This window comes from Macadamia integrifolia, chromosome 8, assembly GCF_013358625.1.
Source record: "Macadamia integrifolia cultivar HAES 741 chromosome 8, SCU_Mint_v3, whole genome shotgun sequence".
In the NCBI taxonomy this organism is placed as follows: domain Eukaryota; kingdom Viridiplantae; phylum Streptophyta; class Magnoliopsida; order Proteales; family Proteaceae; genus Macadamia; species Macadamia integrifolia.
Window position 1 is genome coordinate 5118296 of NC_056564.1, and position 21127 is coordinate 5139422.

The 21127-nt window shown below is 38.6% G+C and overlaps 3 protein-coding genes across 4 annotated transcripts; 1 reads left to right on the forward strand and 2 right to left on the reverse strand.

Annotated features, from left to right (window-relative positions):
- The first annotated feature begins 670 nt into the window (after window positions 1-670).
- Window positions 671-3318, forward strand: LOC122086578 (CASP-like protein 5B1). The gene is made up of 3 exons (XM_042655493.1): window positions 671-1184; window positions 2022-2154; window positions 2969-3318. Exons 1-3 carry the CDS (start codon window positions 1054-1056, stop codon window positions 3167-3169), a joined length of 465 nt encoding a protein of 154 aa, XP_042511427.1. The 5' UTR covers window positions 671-1053; the 3' UTR covers window positions 3170-3318.
- Window positions 3319-3740: 422 nt separating this feature from the next.
- On the reverse strand, window positions 3741-8821 carry LOC122086577 (mannose-1-phosphate guanylyltransferase 1). Of its 2 annotated transcripts, none has more exons than XM_042655492.1 (5): window positions 8671-8821; window positions 6041-6170; window positions 5214-5276; window positions 4866-5105; window positions 3741-4687 (listed from the first exon to the last, which is right to left on the reverse strand). In XM_042655492.1, the coding sequence occupies exons 2-5, from the start codon at window positions 6149-6151 to the stop codon at window positions 4016-4018; spliced, it is 1086 nt and encodes a 361-aa protein (XP_042511426.1). In that variant the 5' UTR covers window positions 6152-6170; window positions 8671-8821; the 3' UTR covers window positions 3741-4015. The 2 variants fall into 2 exon arrangements, with proteins under 2 accessions (XP_042511426.1, XP_042511425.1); XM_042655491.1 differs by lacking the exon at window positions 8671-8821 and adding an exon at window positions 8122-8540.
- A 5499-nt stretch (window positions 8822-14320) lies between these two features.
- Window positions 14321-17002, reverse strand: LOC122085436 (wall-associated receptor kinase-like 20). The gene is made up of 3 exons (XM_042653867.1): window positions 16064-17002; window positions 15894-15953; window positions 14321-15807 (listed from the first exon to the last, which is right to left on the reverse strand). Exons 1-3 carry the CDS (start codon window positions 16965-16967, stop codon window positions 14744-14746), a joined length of 2028 nt encoding a protein of 675 aa, XP_042509801.1. The 5' UTR covers window positions 16968-17002; the 3' UTR covers window positions 14321-14743.
- Between the last annotated feature and the right edge of the window lie 4125 nt (window positions 17003-21127).

Consider the following 21127-nt stretch of genomic DNA (forward strand, 5'->3'; position numbering starts at 1 on the left):
TTGAATTAGACCTAGTTTGAGTTTTGAGAACCTAAGGATAAATTGGAGTTTGAAGAAACTTGACCTTGTTCCACCCCTACCCCTAGTTTCCTTTCCCATACATATAACGGACGAATGAATGGCCGGGATCCCAATGGTACAATTGGTCCCATGCTAAAATGGGGCTCTGGACCCTGGACCCATGCACAATGAGGCAGGGCCCATGCATGTTCCACCATGCATTAAAAACTCACAAAAAATAAAAATAAGCACAGGAATCAAATCCGACCGAAACTGATTCTCCTTTCATTCAGCCGACTTCGGTTCGGCCCAGCCCAACCGAAACCAGACCGAATGGAAACAAGGGCCTTGCCACCCGGATCTCAACTAAGGGGTATGTCATGTAATTTCATGGAAACAAGGGCTTTGACACTGTTGTCAGAGTCTCGGGGTGTTTGTGTATGCTGCTTTTGGTCGCGCGTGACCAGTCGACCAATCATATCCTTCACGTTCCTGGCCCAAAGCTCCATCACGACAAACAGAATCGCGCCTCTCAATTCTCCAAAAAAGATTCTACCAGAAAAAGAAAAAAAAATATCTCAGCAAAAGAAGAGGAAAAGAAAAGTAAAATGAGACTTTCGCGTCGGCCAGAAACGCCAAGAAAACAAAAGAAAAGGAGGAGGAAAAGCGGGAGAAAATTATTACTTCAAAACTTGTAAAAGGTGTTTTCTCAATCTCTGCAAAATCAGAACCACAGTGGGAGCTCTGAAAGCGGATCATCCCATTCACACATTTAGAGAGAGAGAGAGAGGGAGAGAGAAAGAGAGAAGTCTCGGAACTCTTTTCGAGTTGGTGGTTTCTGATTCAAATCATTGACGAGAAGGTATTTGTTCCATCTGAATCTCTGATAATGTTCGGAGAGTGATAAACATTTGATCTGTGAGTTCAATCACTCCAGAAAAATACCTGAAACAGATTCATTGATTGGGAGGATCTAGAAAGGTTCTCTCACTCATGAACTTTGAAATCAGGGAGAAGCCATTTCTACTGTGTTCTTTTAGTTGACAGAGAGAGATGAAGACCTACTTCGGGAGTCCTGGTACTGTTAGTGGACTTATTCTGAGGATGGGACAGTGTTTTTGTGCTGCTGCTTCCATTGGAACGATGGCGTCCGCCAATAAGTTCAATAACTACACAGCTTTCTGGTATTATCTCTGTTCTTATCTTCTTCTTTTTTTTTTTCTGAATCATCCTTACTTGTTCGTCTTCTTTTCCTTTCTCCTTATGGTTTCTAGTGCGCTAAGCATGTTTTGGTTTTCTGTTGAGGTAAAGCAAAACTCTTCAGTGATGTAATGTTCATTTTTCACATTTAGTGGTGGATTAAATTGATTGGAGCCATATCAGGTCTTTCAAACCTCAATCATCAAGGTAGAACACATTTTCGTGAAATTATTAACGAACAAAAGGCTTTTCTATGCACATTGTAACCTAGACTGCAGTAGGAAATTAGATCTTGTGTTACCAGGGCAATTTTTTTTTGAAATTTGAGCTGGTTCTTTGATTTGTGAGATCCCTAGGTTAATGTAGGTAAATATTTTTCTTATTTCATTTGTTTGGTTTGTCAAGAAATCAAATCCTGTGAAATACCTGATTTACATTGTATTAGGTGGTGGAGCAGGAATCATCAGATTAACTCTGTTCAAAGCTAGAGCATTTTCTAGTTGTCCAGTAGCATTTTGTGAAGTTTTGTCAATCTCAATTGCTTCAGTGACTTCAAAAGTACTTATGAATCAGTGGTAGATGGTATTATTTCGGAAGGGACGAAAAAAAAATTTAAATGCATGCTTTCAAGGGTTAAGAGAAGTTCAAATCTGCTAATTGGCTACTCTTCTGCTAACATTATGCTATGGTTGTTGTTTTATTCATGTGGAACCTTCTTGCATAATTAGATATTATAATTTGAAGTTGCTAAAGATAGCATTACTTATAAGCTTCCATATCACTATGTACTTCGAACTCTGATACATGTCTTTTGGATTCAGTTATTTAATTGCTTCAATGGCGCTTCAAGTACTCTGGAGCATGGGACTTGCGTGTCTTGACATTTATGCTCTGACGATGAAGAGGGACCTTCAGAATTCTCTATTAGTGAGCCTGTTTGTAGTTGGTGACTGGGTAATTGATCTGCTTGCTTCTAAACTTCTTTATCTGTAGCAACTCCCACATGTAAAAATGCATTTTCATTTGAACATGAATCTCTGGGATGCATGTATATGTGCACATTATATCTTTCTTAATCAACTTCTGTGGTAGTCAAAATTTGTACCTCATGTATGATGTATATTTTTCAAGGGAGAGTTTCCAAAGCTGCCAGGGTGTTTTGGAATCTACAGGAAACTATTCCATGTTTTATGGTGTGATATCCCACGAAGAGTTGATGGCATATTTATGTTGGAAAAATTGGCAAAATTTCACTTCTAATTGACATATATGATTCATTTTGTATTACAATTGTATGTCATCTTTTGGTAAATTACTTTTTGTATGTTTTGAAATTGAGAGCATGATGACATGTGTTATAACTAGAAAGGTCAGAGGTTCTGTTTTAAGGTTTGCAGCTTCCTCACCTCTTTACACACTATGGGTGAAAGTTCTACAAGGTGGAGCACTTGTTTAACCATATAACTGCTTATATGGTTGCAACCAATTGTCTGTGCATTCACAGATGTCTTGGGATCTTGTCTGCATTTTCATGTTGTGTGCTCTGGGTTCGCAAGATTGTCATTTGGTCTCCCTTTTCTCAGATTATTCTGTAATAGACATTAGAGATCTCCTTCCCATTCAGGCCTATCATATTTTCTGTAATATTAGCAGGAAGATTCTGTTTCATTGTTGTTGCTAGTGGTGGTATTTTATCCTTGTATATGTTAGTGATTTTAAGATGCATATTCCAGTGGAAATTATGTATAATAGTTAAGTTAAAATGCAGGTAACAGCAAGTCTATCACTTGCAGCAGCATGCTCATCAGCGGGGGTGACAGTTCTATTTACTAGAGACTTGGATTTCTGCAGAGTACAACCTCACATCTCTTGTGGCAGGTTCCAGATCTCCGTAGCTCTCGCTTTCATTACATGGTTCTTCATTGCTGTATCTTCTCTTGTCATGTTTTGGTTAGTGGCCTCTGTTTAAGACACAAGTGCCCTCTCTCTCTCTCTCTCGCTCTCTTCTTGTTCACTCTCTCATTGCCAGGTAGTTGTTTCCATGTAAAGTTTTTCATCCTGTTTTGTATATACAAGTACCACTGGGTTAATATCAGTACAGCACGTTAGATTTTTCAACCATGATGCATTTTATTCATGGGTTCCAGATTTTGGTTTTTTTTTTTTTTATGGGGTGGGGGAGGGGTGGATGAAGTTCCAGATTATGTTATCAATCGTTTTCTCACCTATCCTTTCATTTCAATCATTTCAAAAATTAATACAGATGAGAAAACTAACAGCCTGAAAGTGAACTTCTTCAATGTGGTTGAGGGAGAGAGAGACACACCCAAACACCACCAGCACCAGGCTCGTCGCAGCCAAAATTTATAAACAGTCCGTCCAAACTACCTGAGCAAAGAGTGTCTATCTACCAAAAGTGACGCTCAAAATTGTCATCCTCTATTGAATTGATTGTACATGGCATGGATTCATCACATAATGAAGAATAATGTGAAAACTGAAAAGGAGCACTGACCACTCTTTAAGCCCAACAGATCGTGTACCAAAAGAAAGAATGTTCTCAATATTAATTAACCAAAGTCCAGGAAAAGGAACATAAGGGAAACCGCAGCACTAATAATTTATATCTACACAACTTTTCTCACACGATTACACTAACCAAACACACCATGTACCTGACAAGGCTCAGTCCACTAAAACCAACTTTAACATCTCCGATAGGCGATTGTACACCAATAAAAATGAATTTACATCTCCGAAAGAAAGTTAAGGACACTTAAACTACGGAACATCTGAAATAAACTACATTTAACACTCACATGACAATTTCTGGCTTCAGAATGCTACTCTTGATCTCCTTGTGAGGCAGAACGACACCCCCATTACTGTAAACTTCATCGCAAACGTGAACATCTTCTCCAAGGATAGTCATGTTCTCTACACGGGCCCACTGCCCGACGGTAGAGTGCCACCCAATGATGCTGCCAGAGATGCATGCATGTTTTTTAATACGAACCCCTCTCATCACCGTACAACGTGAAAGTCTGACACCTGATTCGACTACACATCCTGGTCCAATAGCAACATCTGGCCCTATCAGACAGCCCTCTCCGATCACAGCACTCTCATCCACTAGAACATTTCCAACTATGTGAAACCCAGTGGCCAACTTGGATGAGGATTTCTTCCTTAAAGAATCCAGGTAGAGTCTCAGTCCAGTGATGTAATCCTTTGGTTGTCCAATATCCATCCAGAATCCAGGTAGGACCATTGCATATAGCTTCTGCTCCGCAGCAATCTTAGGGAACACTTCTTTCTCGATTGATGTTGGCCTCAGTTCTATGCGATCAAGAATAGATGGGTTCAACAGGTAGATCCCAGCATTGATCTTGTTACCCACAAATAATTTAGGCTTTTCCACAAATTTATCAACTTTCCCCGTTGACTCTTCCATAACCACAACACCATATTTGGATGGCTCATCCACCTGGGAGTAAAAAAATTCGGGGGAGGGGGTGTGAGAATCATTTCACTTTATCTTCAGGTACCATAAGAAAGATCAAAATTCCAACAATAGGAAACATATTGATTTTCATTCTCAATGCTTTCATGGTGACAGTGGGCCGGGAGAAAAAAGAAAAAAGAAACAGAAAAGTCAAAATTACCTTGGTCACCATAATGGAAGCCTCACCTCCATGGGCTTTGTGAAACTCAATCATTTCTTTGAGTGGATACTCACTGATAACATCACTGTTGAGGACAAAAAATGGCTCACCAGAACCATCAATCAGCTTGTCCCTAGCTAAAGCCAGAGGACCAGCAGTTCCAAGTGGTTCAGTCTCCTGTGAACAGGTGATCTTAAGTCCAAGCTTTGTCTCAAAATCCTTCAAGAAGTTGAGCATCACCTGCACCGCAAATAAATAAATAAATAATCACAAAAAGAGCAACCAAAGAATTAGAAGCAAAAATGGACTATTAAAGGTCCATGTTGATTTGGACTCGTGGTCTATTACCTCTGGTTGGTAATTGATAGCCAAAACCACTTCAGTCACTCCAATAGCTTTGAGAGCTTCTATCTGAGACAATTCCAATAGTGAAAAACAGAACTTGATCAAAACAATTATATGATAGCAAAACATGAATTTTCCAGTCTTTCTTTAAACGTGATACCATGAGGACCCTCTGAGTCCCACTTGAATTTAAGACTCCTCGCATGCTTTGGAATCAACCATTGGACACCAAAATTTGTGAAGGTAGAAACAGAAATATCAAGAAGAATCGACTCAGCTCAACCTTCATCCCAATTAAATGCATCCTCTATTACCAATCACCTCTATTCAAAGTGATACTTGTTACCAGTCCTAATCTCTGCATGTCTTTTCTCACCACTTCTCCTAGAGCCATTTTAGGCCTGCCCATAGCTCTTCTAACTCATCCAATCTCGTTAATATCACTCTTCCTTACTAGAGCAATCAAAGGTCTCCGTTAAGGATGTCCATACCACCTCAAAGGACTTCCTCTCAACTCATCATGTACCAGAGTTACTGCTAAATTAACTGGTTTATTCATTCCTTATTATCTTTTCTAGTTTTACCACTCATCCATCTCAACATTGTCATCTTTTCTAGTGTAAGCACCAAACATTGAAATTTTACACTTATAGTCTGATCGCAGCCTGAGAACATAGAACCTCCAGATAAAGATTAAATGGGAAAAATAATCCCAAGGATTCAAACACGCAATCGGTTCAGGTTTGTACATTATAATTGAACACCTCACAGGAAGTTGAGAAACCAGCATAAATATTAAAACACAGAAAAGCATGTTAAAGAAGCAATACCTGATGCAGAATCATAGGTTTATTAGCAAAATCAACCAGTGGCTTTGGGACACTAAGTGTCAATGGCCTCAACCGTGTTCCAAACCCTCCAACAAGAATAAGTGCCTTCATCGTGAAAATCCTGCCTTTCCTGTCATCCAAAAAGTCAGATTCTAAGAAGCAGTTCGTCACAGATCAAAGCAGAATGCAATCCCAGTAATGGGATCACAAATGTGAATCTGGGATCCTCCTGTATTTATCCATGACAAGAGAAGAGAGTTCTTTCATGGAACTCAAGCACTGGCATTTGTTGATTCAAAACAATGATAAATGAGCTTATGCTTGTCTGTCTAAACAAAGCTATCAAGCCTTGGACGGGTGTTGCATGGAACATGAGACAAATTCACCAGATGCAAGAAGGAAAAAGGAATAGGAAACAGAGATGAAATCTAAAGGAGGCATAAAAGATTTGCCAACAAAAAATTAATCCAGTTGTCACAGGATGAGTAGTAATGCTATAATAGAAAGGGAGAACCCTATATGTATGTTTCCATCAGAAACAAGTATGCCATAAATGCAACCACTAAAGCAAGTGGAAGGGTAGTTTGTCGCATTATAGAGGGCATGGAGGCAAAAAAATGAAATTGAATTGTGAGGGTAACAACTTGAAATAGGACCAGGCATTGGGACCAATAACCGGCATTCCTAATCTTACTTGCCAAAGATTGAAATTGGTGGCACTTTCCAACAAAAAAGACACCTTTCTAAAATAACCAAGCCCAAAAAACCAAGAACATCATCGATGATTATGATTGGAAGAAGTAAACACAAATTTGAACCATGTCATTCGATTAGTAAACAAATAAATAACCAACACAACTCTAACAGGATTTAGCAATGGAAATATCTGTGATAAGCCCGAGAGGTACAGGTTTACATTAGCCAAAAATCATCATTTGATGCAAAGATATAGGGGTTGTGACATATTGATGAGCTAAGAAAAAAGACAAGAATATATTGAAACTCGAGACAACAACTGAACAAGATATGAGATCATATCACAGGCTTGAGAAAATATTCGAATTTCAGACTTCATTTCCCCTTCAGCAGTATGGAGCATATAAGGCCAAAAGATCCAACAAATCTTAAAAGGGTGAGCACATCGAAGAAACTTGGAAGCACTAATGCAACAGGAGTTAAAGACAGGATACTTCAAGGTTGATCCAGTATCTCATAGCAATAAAATTCCAATAAATAATGCAAACAGATGAAATGGCATCCACATTGCAGAATTCTACATGAGATCTAAATCAGAAGGAAGCAAAAGGAATATCAAATCTCAAAGAGAGCGCCGTGGGTCTGAGCGGCAATAAACCGTTGTATCATATAATATCATACATCCAACAGGCCCGAGGGCAACTCAAGGAAGGCGGAAGCATGCGTAATCTGATTCAATTCTCATTTTATCAAGAAAAGAAGAGGTTGCCAAAAATCATCATTCGATGCAAAGATATAGGGGGGGTCACCTATTGATGAGCTAAGAAAAAAGACAAGAATATATTGAAACTCGAAACAACAACTGAACAGGATAATGAGATCATATCACAGGCTTGAGAAAATATTTGAATTTCACACTTCATTTCCCCTTCAGCGGTATGGAGCATATAAGGCCAGAAGATCCAACAGATCTTAAAAAGGGTGAGGACATCAAAGAAACTTGGAAGCACTAATGCAACAGGAGTTAAAGACAGGATACTTCAAGGTTGATCCAGTATCTCATAGCAATAAAATTCCAATAAATAATGCAAACAGATGAAATGGCATCCACATTGCAGAATTCTACATGAGATCTAAATCAGAAGGAAGCAAAAGGAATATCAAATCTCAAAGAGAGCGCCGTGGGTCTGAGCGGCAATAAACCGTTGTATCATATAATATCATACATCCAACAGGCCCGAGGGCAACTCAAGGAAGGCGGAAGCATGCGTAATCTGATTCAATTCTCATTTTATCAAGAAAAGAAGAGGGAGATCTTCACCCATTAATCGAGCCCAGACTTAGGATTTAATACAAATCTCCCCAACTTCCGATATAAAACTCACCCATTACTTGTTTTGAAATTCATGCAGAGCAGCGCTTGGTTCGTTAATAAACATCATTCAAATCTCTGCAATTAGTAAGCCACTTACTGCAGCGACTACTTTCAAACTTAAGTCCACCGCTAAATTAATGGACATGAAGCAACTGTCAAATCCTTTGACCCCTCTTCTCAAAAAATCTGACACTTTTGAGACTTGAGACTCGAAATCAAATCCTAATTGGAGGGATCTGATTCCAACCACAGAGAGAGAGAGAAGGCTGGAGAGTGGAGCTGAAAAAGAGGAGGAAGAAGAAGACTCCAAAAACCAGAGATTTTTGGTTATCCCAGTTTTCTCTAATAACAATTCAAAGATCGATCAGTAGCCAACCCCAGTAGCACTATCTACCCTAAGATTTTGCCAAATTGAAAAAAACTCCGAAGATCTTAACTTCAAAGCAACAATACGGTGAGATAATGAATCAATCAAAATATTAAAGACATTGATCCGAAGAAAATTCTAAAGCAGACCAATGAAAATGAGAGGAATTGCAGGGATCCTGCAAGAACTTACCCAGAGATCTGCTCGGACTAAGACAGGAACTGGAATTCCAAACCCCTTCTCCCGGCAGCTCACGTGAAGTTTCCCTCGCTCTATGATCTCTTTCTCCTTTCTCCAACGTTAGAGACACCAACTCTTCCAAATTAATATAGGGACCTATTTATTTAATTAATTATAATTATGGGTACAAAATTAGCAAATTTGACAATTTGAAGGCTTAGAATTTTCAAATCAACAAACTCAGCCCTTTACGTCCGCGTAGGGCAAGGCTTTCTGCCTTACTTACCCCATTGAGATACGATTCGTCTCGTAAATCCGTATCTTATTTGCCAAATATACGATTCGATTTGGTTCGATTTCGGTCATAAATTTATTTTACATATCAGTTCGATCTAATTTTGGGCTGATGAGTCGGTTTACAAAAGTCAATTCCTGATTTGTAACAATTTCTTTTAATGGTCCTTATCGGTCTACAATCATAGAACCGATATTTTTATTTTTATTTTTTATTCATTTATTTTTTTTTATTATTTTTTTTTTTTTAAATCCACATTCGGTGGAGTATGTAGAGATATGTTGGCATCCAAATGACTTCGTGTGGAAATTTTGATATGGGGTCACTCCTTTGGCATCATTCACATGTTTGCAACTTCTTTTTTCTTTTAATATTATTTTTTTTATCAAATTAAAAAATAATTTTGTCATTTATGGGCATTGATATCATTGGATGTCTAAGAAGAGAATATGAAGGCCTTCGGCTTGATTAGCTTCTTGAAGCAAAGGTCCCTTGTCAACTGAATTATACATTCTTGGTGAAAAAAATTATTTGCATTTTTATTCTTATTGAACTTATAGTTGGATGGTATACTCAAATTAGTTGCTTTCTACTTTTTGTTGTATTGATAGAAACAAAAATGATGTTGTTTGTCCTATTAATAGATTGTCGGGAATTGCGTGAATGAGTATGATTAGATGTTTTTTTTATTATTATTATTATTTGCTTGTTTGAGTATGTTATTTCAAAAAAAAAAAATTAGATAAAGGTTACTTTCATCCCAAATGGAAAGAATTTAGCTACTATTATTTCATCCATGATGGGGTCCTCTTAGCTCAAAATCTTCAATTGCAATAGGTTATCTTCTATTCAGATTGTTTTCAGGTAGTCTCTATTCTTAACAGTTTGCCAGCATCTTTAGATTGGGTTTTCACTGACCTTGCTATTGAAATTATACAGATTTGTTCATCATTTTCTTGAAGTTTATTTCAAGTTTACTCGCAGAACAAATAACGTCCTTGTTGATTTCCTAGCTATTGGATCTTCCAAACTTAAACTATCGTGTGTTTGGTGCTATGGACAATTCTGTTCATTGTAAATCCCTCCATGATTGTGTTTAGGTGTTTTTTTCTCAATGAAATTTATTTGTAAAAAAAAAAAATGGCGATTGAGATGTTATTATTCAATTTACGTCATTATTTGCATATTCTAAAATATATTTAACTCTATTCCAAGAATCCCATCTAACCATCAAATCCGGTGAATTATAAGAGATTTTAGGCTCATTATTTCTCCTCTTACAATAAAAATTTCAAAAATACCTTTCTTACCTTTTGACATAGACATCATTATCTACAACAAATAATACGTCTATTTTTTTTTTTTTGCTGATGACGGGTATCCAGGCCTTCGACCCGACTAGTTCCGTGGATCCATACTGACTCTACAACTACATGGATCGGGTCATACAGATGTTAAATGAGAACCATTCAACTTTCACTGAAAGTAGTGAAGAGCATTAAAGACCCTATCTAAGTGGTCCAAGGTGTGCCTAGTGGGAATCGAACTTAGAATGTCCGAATTTACAGTGAATAATATATTTTCTAGCATGGGTGAAGAAAAACCAAACCCATGTATAAAGACGGCATGCAACCAACCTTATCGTAGGCATATAATAATTTAAACCGAAACAAAAATTTGTTGGTTTTTAATAATTACCACAAGATACATTTGTAGATTATATGAATATTATATGAAGGGGAAAAGTTATTTTCAAAGCCCTTCATCTTAATTTATAATCAAGAAGATAGAGGTCAAAGTGTCAAACACTAAACGCTTTGTGGCTTATGCAAGTAACCTAACAATATATTTTGACTTTTGCGTGACTTCCCTCGTTTGACACATTTAACACATTTCATGTTGAATTTTTAATTAATTTATTTTTTTAGGAGGGCTAAAGTGGGGAATCCGACTCCTCTTCAACTCCTCTAATATCATCGAACGGATGAGAAAACTCAGACATGCATGTCTTCTCAACCATCTGATTTGCGTTGAATGAATTAAGCGCTAGAAATAATCCTAACACTAAAGTGGATAATCATTTCATGCTAATCAGCTTTTTAGAGAAAGATAGAGAGAGCTTGAGTGGCTGGAGGCCAGCTCTAGCCTAATTTTACCAAACTATTACCAATTCTTTAGGAACCACACGACGGTGACCCAGAGATTCAACCCAAAAAGAAAAAACCAGACCAACCAGAGGAACTGTCAGAGGCGAACCGTAGTGGAGGTGCTAAAATTATTAGAGGCAAATTTTTAGTTCATGGTATATCCATCGCGGTCGATATCAATACTGATACCCGTATTGATATGGTTTCTTATCGGATCAATTCCAATAATAAAAATCACTTTTGAATGGAAAAAAGGTATTTTAATTGTATCATTGATATGTATCACATCACCATCAATATTCATACATATCGACTAATATGACAGATACATATTAATGATACCTAAATCCATGCATAAAAGAAAGACAATGAACACACTCGAGAAATGGAGACCAGCCTTGCCAGCCATGTGGTCATTGGATGATTTTTTTTTTTCCCCGATAACTATTGGCCTTGTTGAGTAGACTTGAAGGCACCTCAATCTATTCACTTTGATCAATATTTCAACAAAACGTAATCTATTATGCCGGATCAATATAAAATAGTAAAAAGGAACTTGTGTCATCTCTCATCGTTAAAGATGTTCTTACATGTTCTTTCATTGACTTACGCGTTTATAATATATTTGAAAAAAGAAACTTGTCTGACAATGTGACACCTACGCCTAAACACAAAGAAGGCAAAATGACTAGGATACATTAGAGGGGGAATAGACAAAGAAAAAAAAGTTGTGCTTGAAAAATATTTTGCTTTCATCAATCTACCCCAATAAGTTGCTGAAGGTTGTAACAGTAACCAGCATCTATTGGCTAGAAGTGCTTGATTTATGGGGGCAGAACATTTCAAGTTTAGACAGTCAGACCGCCACTTCTTTTGGATTGACAAATGGTGTCCCAATCATAGTTAGCAAATTCGAATTCGGGAATTATTCGGGCGGAGAATTATTTGGAATAATTCGGTTGATTAATTTAAGGATTCGGTCAAAAAAGCTTATTGGGTTTTTTTTTTTTTTTTAAATACTGTTTGAGTGGACCGAATAATTTGGTTTAATTCGGATTCGGTCCGAATTATTCGCGTTTTATATTCACTTTTGAAAAAATCACGAATTTTATCGAATTTTATTTTTAATTCAGATTCGGTCAGAATTTTTGATAAAATTCGAAAAAATTCGATTCGGCTGAATATTTCGCGAATTATTCAGCCGAATTGATAACACTGGTCCCAACTGATGGTAGGGATGTGCTTGGAATCTTCATTGGATAAAAAAAAAATCTGACAAGAAGATTTGAGAGATTTGATCACAGATGCAGATAACTTGAAACATGTCATATAGTAGAGGGACAGAGCAGAGAGGCCTGACTGGATCAAAGTGTGCTTACCTGCATAGCTGAGATACTTGGTTTTCCAACTTTGGAGCCTCATATTAACCCTTTGAATTGACGAATCATAATTAGATTTCCATATTTTTCCTCCAAAGAAGGAAACCCAAAAGATAAACATCCCCTTTTGGCCTTTTGTACTCGACTTTTGTGGGATCCTATATCCTCGTTTTCTTTAATAAAAATCTTGATGATTAATATTAAAAAAACAAAGTCTAAACTACAAAACTGGGTGTCATTGATCTCTCTCTTCTAAAAGAAGCATAAAAGGGGACTCGTACAACTTAAAATATGATGCCGAATCTTATGAAGTATCTTGTTCATGTGGGCTCATCCAATAAAAGTCTAAACTAAAACTTAAGTGTTATGGCCCATGGGTTGTTCATTTCGTTGGTCTCACACTCTAATAAAATATGGTGCTCAATCTGTAAAGGCTCATCCAATTAAAGTATAAACTGAAAATTTTTGTCTCTGTCTCTCTCTCTATTAAAAAACATGAAATATAGAAAAAAGTTTTCCCTCCACCAGTCTGAAACGTTTGCAACTCCATCCTAGGGTTCAAAAATTCATATATGGTTTTAGTATGTTCCTTGAATAACTCTTTGGACCTGTAATAGTGAATAGGTTTCCATTTACCGTGGTTAAAGGAAAACTCGATCATACAATATAATGTCAGATCTCCTTTGAGCTCAATCAGTAAAAGGATTGTTTGAATTACACTTCTATATGTGTATTTAGAACATATAATCTAGCGTGTTTTAAGTATAGATATGTAAAATTACAGGTTTTTATTGACCATAAGGAAAGAGTGTTAAACAGATGGGGCAAATAAATAAGGTTACAAAGTGTTTATGAATGGGTGTGCCAAAATAGGCCTTGTCCAAATAATATTGGGACATTCTTGGTGTAAAGGTGCTACGTGACGAGTGTCAAACTAATTAATAGCACAAGACGTTTAAAATCTGCTTAGAACCTATTTGCTCAGCCCAACATATTTAAAACCCATTTATAACTCAATTAGAGATGTGTCACTAATCAGATTATTGATAGCTCGATTGAATACTAATAAGAGATATGTGCACACTCCTGGACACAAAAACAGGTCACCAGACAGGTCTTATACATGGGTCAACTATAAAGCCTTGTTGGTAGAGTCTGTTTTTTGGATCCGACTCTTCTCCTGAGCACCCATAGCTATCTGGGCGAATGCCACGTGTCCAAGTGAGGATCCAATGGTTCTTGACACCTCGTTTTCACGCCTCTATTAGCACCTCATTCGTCGTGGCTCTTTTCAAAGGGTTAGATCTTCATCTGGACACATAACACTCGCCCAAGTAGCTATGGGTTGACCTGGGCGATGGGCACCTAGAAGAAGAGCCGAATTCCTGTTTTTCTGCATAGAATAATAGAACATATTGTGATTGTCAGAATCATGGTTTGGAATCGGTCAGATCGGATCTGATATGCATTAAGGGTAAAGCAGTAAAAAGAAAGAAGTTTAATTCAAAATCAAGGTATTTCTATTCGATGCAATGCAGACTGATGCAGATCAATAATTTCTATTCAATGCAGACTGATCCAGATCGATATCAAATCAGCATTAACCTTGACCGATTCCAATGCCGAGTTCTCAAACCTTCAAACCTTAGCCACGATAGACACTTAAAATAAATCTCAAATTCAAAGCTTGCATAAAGTGAGTACATAGCGAATCAGCGATAAACTGATCCAATCAATCTCGTTAGCATATCCACTGCAATCCAACCTTTTTAAAAAAATTCACCTCAACGGCATTATCACAGATGGTTAATTAAGTAGCTAGGGGAAACACTAGCAAGATATGCAGCTTCAAGAACAGAAAGGGGAGAAAGAGCTATAGCAGAAGGGTACAATAGGCTCAAAGTCTTAACAGTCCAAACTCGGAAAAGCAAAAAACTTCAAGAAGAAATCATATACTACAAACCAGAAAAAGCTTAAATCTCTAATAGGGACAAGATTGCAGCAAGGAGGAGGCAAAACCATGGACGAGGGCAGATCTGCACTCTCCTCCATTTCATTTGCAACTGGTCTAGACTTCGGAGCTGAAATCAACTGATGAACCCAGATCTTCAGAGAGACATATACGTACATGCCTGTACTAACTATAGAACAAAATAAGCCAACACATATATATATATATATATATATTTTTGGTGAAAATGAGGAGTTCCATCTCATCTTTCAGCTCTCTTGCACCTAATATCAAACACATGGCGTTACTAAAATTAAACCTCTGTAGCTACCCCTGCTGCAATACTCATGATGTAGTCTATCTCTTCCACAACTTCTTTCATGGAGGGCCGGTTCTGTCTCCGCTCTTCCAAGCAACCCAGCGCCAGAAACCCCAAAGCCTTCATGGTCTCCAGATCCCTGTCGTTGGCTCCTTCCATAAGCATTGGATCGATAGTTTCCATTAACTTCTCTTCATCCACATTCCGCTGGACATAGACTGCCAGGTTCACATCGTCTGGGCCCCTATGGAAGTCGATGGCTTTCTGGGATGTCAACAGCTCCAACAAAACGACTCCGAAGCTGTAGACATCGCTCTTGTCCGTCAACTGGTAATTCCTGTAGTATTCTGGGTCGAGATAGCCCAAGGTCCCCTGAGCACAGGTGGAGACATGGCTAAGATCAGTCTCTGCAAGCCGGGAAAGCCCAAAATCTGCGACTTTGGCGTTCATCTTCTCGTCTAGTAATATGTTGCTCGACTTCACATCACGGTGGTATATAGGAGGCACAGCGGAGGAGTGAAGGTACGCAAGTCCCTCGGCTGTTTGAAGGGCAATGCTTAGACGGCGCATCCAGGTTAGCTCAGACCGGATGCCGGGATGAAGCCCTTGTAGGTGTTCGTACAGGGTGCCGTTCGGTATGTATTCGTACACCATGAGAGGTTGCTCCAACTCAACGCAGCAGCCAAGGAGGCGAACAAGACTGCGGTGATTCACCTGGCAGAGGATCCTCACCTCATTAAGGACCTGATCGACGCCCTTGGTGTTCCCGAGCTTGGCGCACTTAACGGCGATGATGGTGCCGTCTTTGAGGATGCCCTTGAAGACTTCACCGTAGCCACCAGAGCCCAATAGTAGTTCTTTGGAGAAGTTATCGGTTGCCCTCTTCATCTCCTTGCCCGTAAAGACCTTGGACGACCTGCCGCCGCTGTTAGCGTTTAAGATCTCTTCACGCTCTTTGGTAAGCCGCTCCCGAGCCTCTTTGATGCGCTTGTGTCGCTTGTAGACCAGAAGACCCACCACCGCCGCAAGCAACGCCGCACCTAATCCCGTCGTTAGACCTGTAATCCCCGAAAACCAACAAAACCAAATCAATCGGGGAGGAAAGGGTACACAGAACACTCAAAAACATCTCCATCTCACCTACCTGCAATTAGTGGGGTATGGTTTGTGGAATTGCAACCTCCCGGAGTTTGACACGTCACATCTGAGAAAGAGGGAAATGGGGTTTTCTTTTTCAGTCACTGATAGTGGTCAGTGGAGGAGGAGTTGAAACTTGAAAGCCACAGACGGAGACACTATTATAACAGTACTTACCGTCAACACAAGATCCACTGATGGGGTCCCACGAGAGCCCGGCGACGCAGAAGCATCTCTTCAGACCGGAACTCGATGATGGGTCGGCTTTGCATGTGGAATTCGAACCCTCGTCGCAATCTGCTTGGGAGTTACAGACGGGCTCCGGCGGCGACACCCACTGGATCTCCACTCCGGTCGCCGGCCACTTACTCACCGGCAACGAATAGTCTAAATTTACGAAACTCCGATACGCCATACACCCTTCCTTCCGAACCCTAATGGAATAGGAGGTGGTGGAACCCCCAGCTCTGAATGAACAGCAGAGGCCAGCTTGCTCACACGCCGCCGCCTCTGATGTCGCGTTTATGTAGGTATGACAGAGGCTATTTGACGTGCAATTAAGAGGTGATCCCAGCAAAGCATTGGAGCAGTTGAGGAAGAATATGGTGTTGCTGCTGGTGACGTTGAAGGGGAGGCTGCTATTGAGCTGAATTCCATGGCTGTTGAAATCCGTGGTGACGCAGGTATTGCCGGCGAAGCTGGCTGGGCGTATCACGAACCGTTGTGTGTTCGGATTGATGGATTCGATGGGATAGGTGGAGTTAAGTGTATCAAACCAGAGCGTGCCGGCGTTGCATCGGATCTTGTAAGATTGGTCACCGCAATTGTGTCCGGTGCTGAGTGGGTAAGGAACTGATGTGTTGCCACAGAGACCGCAGTGCAGTGCTGCATCAGAACAACCGGCACAAAGTAGCAGCGCCACCGTGAATAGTAGCGGAAGGGAAGACATCATTCTTTCTCCGGTGGAACTGAGGGTGGAGGAAAGAGGTGATTCACTCTGAAACCACCGATCACCGAGGACTGGTATATATATCCGAAACGGAGAAGAGATAGATTGCATTGGGTCAAAGGTTGATGACATTGGAGGACTGTTTGGGACGAAAGAAACAGTTCTTATTTTACTTTCTAGAAAGATTCTTCTCTTGTGTTGTCCTGTGTCAAATCTCCTTATCTTATCCTTCGTTTCAATGGTTGTGATTCAGGGTACACATCTGAAGCTATAGTCCGGCTGCCGACTATCTCAACTGAGGGATTTTTTTATTTTTTCTTTTTTGGGGTCTAACCTAATAAATACTAACTATATCTACTACATCTACATGGCAGTACGACTTCTACATCTACATGGCAGTACGATAAGTATCGGGCTTGATCGGACTGTTTTACCCCTCAAAATATTAATTTAAGATTATTTATTTATTTATTTTCACTATTTTGCTCTATTTTGCCATCTCTTACTTTGATATCACCAATACAGGATTTGTCTTCTACCAAAAAAAAGATACAGCATTTGTCAAAATTGATATTAATACGAATCAATTGATACGATCGATTTGTGGTCATATGGCAATATAAAGATTTAATGCAAAATTTTATTATTATTTTGCTAATTACATTTTGAAGAAGAAATGAAACTAGGAAAGTTTCCTGTATGTGATGCAATGGCAGATGATGTGATTATTTTGACTTTTGATTGGAAAGGTCATGGTCTAAATTAGACAATGTAAAGTTTTAGAGGTTAATTAGATCAAATACCATTTAATATAAGGATGTGAATTTGTAATCGAAACCGTTTATTGAAATCAAATCGATTCGTTTACATCGATATTGTAAAATCGTTTAGTAAATGGTGCGGTTATGGTTTCAAGTTTCAGGCCGATTAGCTAAACGGGTCGGATCGATTTTAACCGTGGAACCCGTTGGTTTCAAACCGAATTGAAACCGTTTAAACCGATCTGATTAATCCGTATAACAATTAAATAAAGAAGGGGCAGTAATCCGTATAACAATTAACAATTAAATTAAGTGTCCATCCTGCTTTGGTATGATTTATTACAATTCAGTTCAAATTTAGGCTTTAGATCATTGACTTGTAATCCATATATGTTACTATGTTATTATGTTATCATAGATGGGGTGTTTTGGCTGAACCACCTGTCATTTTAATATTTTATGCCGTAAAAGGCTTGATTTGGATGTTGTATGATATTAGTTTTAAATGTTTGAGAATGGCCATGTAAAGAAATAGCACTAGATTATCAAATTAGGACATACCATCGTTAATATAGAATCTCTTATTTGTGGTTGTCAATTATTTTTTGATAAGCTTACGATCTTCAGTTTAGAGATGGTTGCAAGTTATAACAAACCGATTATGAACCGTTTTACAAACCGTATGAAATAAACCGAAACCTAAACCGTTTAAAACTGTGAAATCGACACCGTTTAGAAACTGTGGAAATTGAAACCGTTTACTAAATGGTCACAGTTTCAGAAAGTGGAACCGTTTAGTAAATGATGCGGTTATGATTTTAGTCAAATAAATGTGAACCGAATCGATTCACACCGTTTAAACTGAAACCAAACCTATTAACACCCTTGATTTAATGTATGGGCGCTTGCATTCCATGTATATCATGCATGCTTATGGTACTTCGATTGTGATTTTTTCACTCTCCAACTAACACTGGCTGGATTTTCAAAACTATATTTAATCATATAACAAAATTTGATAAGATTGAAATTATCATTCCACACAATTTGGGCCCCATTTGATGTATCATCTCACAATTATTGGCTTTTAAAATAGATTTACGATAACCTAATTCCTTAAATAAATAGATAAAATATATTTGGGCAAGGCAATTGATACGTGGGGGATAAAATGACTGGATTTTTTCACCCAAAGTTTTTTTGACTTACTTGAAAAAAATGACAAACGACCAACCTAGACTATGCCCTTCTTATTCAACAATTAGAATTGCCAAATCATGTGGTTTATTAAAGCAATTAGTGTATAAAAAAACATCTATTGGCTGATTGACTAGAAAAAAAAAATATAAAATTGAGTGAAAATTTTGAAATTAAACAAAATAATTATTAACTATTGAAAACACAAATAAATTATCTAACTAAATTTGAGTTTTTATAACTTAATATGTGACCAATTCATAAATTATTTATAGTTACCTAATTCTCTGAGGCTTTGTTTGGTTGCAAGGGGAATGCAAATTTTTTATGTAAAGTGGAATTTTTTCAAAAAAAAAAAAAAAAATTTAAATGTTTGATTGCAAGGGAAATATATTTTACCTGTGAAAAAAATTTCACATAACCATTAAAATTTCCCCTTTATATTTCCCACAAAAATAGGAATAAAAAAAAAAACCTTTACTCTCTCCCACTTTCGCTACTCTCACACTGCTCATGACTCTCAACGATCTTTCTCTCTCTCACGAGACTCAATTGCATTTGTTTTGACCAAAAGACTTTGGATTTGAGCCAGATGGAGCATTGCTGACCTATTGAATTTGTTTTGACCAAAAGACTTTTAAAATGAGCTTTTTCAGTCCTTATCACTTATGATCTATTACTATTTTATTTGTGAATATCTTTTATATTATTGAAATATTTATTTATGTTGCATTCATTTGATATATAGAATGAAATGGTTTATTTTGGTTAGTGATAGAACATAGTATCTAATGACATTTGGTTTGATTTGGTACAAACCTTGAATGATCTGATTCAAATAACCGAAATAAATTTTGAGGAATTGGGTGAGTTCTGGATTGAAAAGTACTCTCCCCCCATCTCTTTTGAGGAGTTTGGTTGGATTATTAGTTTTTTAAAATTTTACATCTATTTTACATCAATTTTACATTCAACCAAACAATTATGGTAAATTAATTTCACTTCACTTCCGTTACAACCAAACAACTCAAAAGAGAAAAAAAATCGTTTCACTTCCCGTCACTTCTTTTTTCTTCCCATTTTATTTGCAACCAAACGCAGCCTGAATAATTTGGCATTAAAATGGAAAAAGAAAAAAAGAAGAAGAAAGAAGAATAGGAAGAAAGCTGACACGAATAAACCTATGGATCAACTTACCTTTTTTTTTTTTTTTTTTCGTTTTTGTGCTAGACCCACAAATGGAGCCAGACAATGATCCACACGAGGTTAGACAAAGACCCACGAGTGGGCAATAGGGGCCCAATGGGCCTACTTATTGTTGACACAAGATCCTCTAATGGGTCCCACGAGAGCCCAGCGACGCAGAAGCATCTCATCCCATGGTTGGAACCCTAGTCGCAATCTGCTTAGGAGTGGCAGACTGGCTCTGCGGCGACGCCCATTCTATCTCCACCCCCGGCGCTGGCCAGCTACTCACCGGCAACGAATAATCTAAATTCACGAAGCTCCGATAAGCCATACACCCCTCTTTCCGAACCCTAATGGAATAGGCAGTCGTAGAACCCCCCGCCTTGAATGAGCAGCAGAGGCCAGCTTGCTCACACGCCGCCGCCTCCGATGTCGCATTTATGTAGGTGTGACAGAGGCTGTTCGACGAGCAATTAAGAGGTGAACCCAGCAAAGCATCGGAGCAGTTGAGGAAGAATATGGTGTTACTGCTGGTGACATTGAAGGGGAGGCTGCTGTTGAGCTGGATTCCATGGCTGTTGAAATCCGTGGTGATGCAGCTTTCACCGGCGAAGCTGGCTGGGCTTATCACCAACCGTTGGGTAGAAGGATTTATGGATTCGATAGGATAGGTGGAATTAAGGGTATCAAACCAGAGTGTGCCGGCATTGCATCGGATCTGGTAAGATTGGTCACCGCAATTGGGTCCGGTGCTGAGTGGGTAAGGAACCGATGTGTTGCCACAGGCATCGCATGGCGGTGCTGCATCAGAACAACCGGCGCAAAGTAGAATCACCACCGTGAGTAGTAGCGGAAAGGAAGACATTGTTCTTCTCCGGTAGAACTGAAGGTGGAGGAAAGAGGTGATCCCTCTGAAGTCTTAAACACTGGTTTCGGTGAACTGGTTCATATTTATATTTGGGTCAAAAGTTGCTGACGTGGAAGGGCCGTTTGGACGAAAACTGCTTAGCCTAGCCAAGCCAAGCCAAGCCAAGTGGTAAGACTGCAGAGCTACAGTTTTTTCTTGTCCTAATACCGAATTAAAGTGACTTATTTTAGAGTCCACATCTGTCCGATGAGCAATGAGGTGTGGTGAACATCAAACGA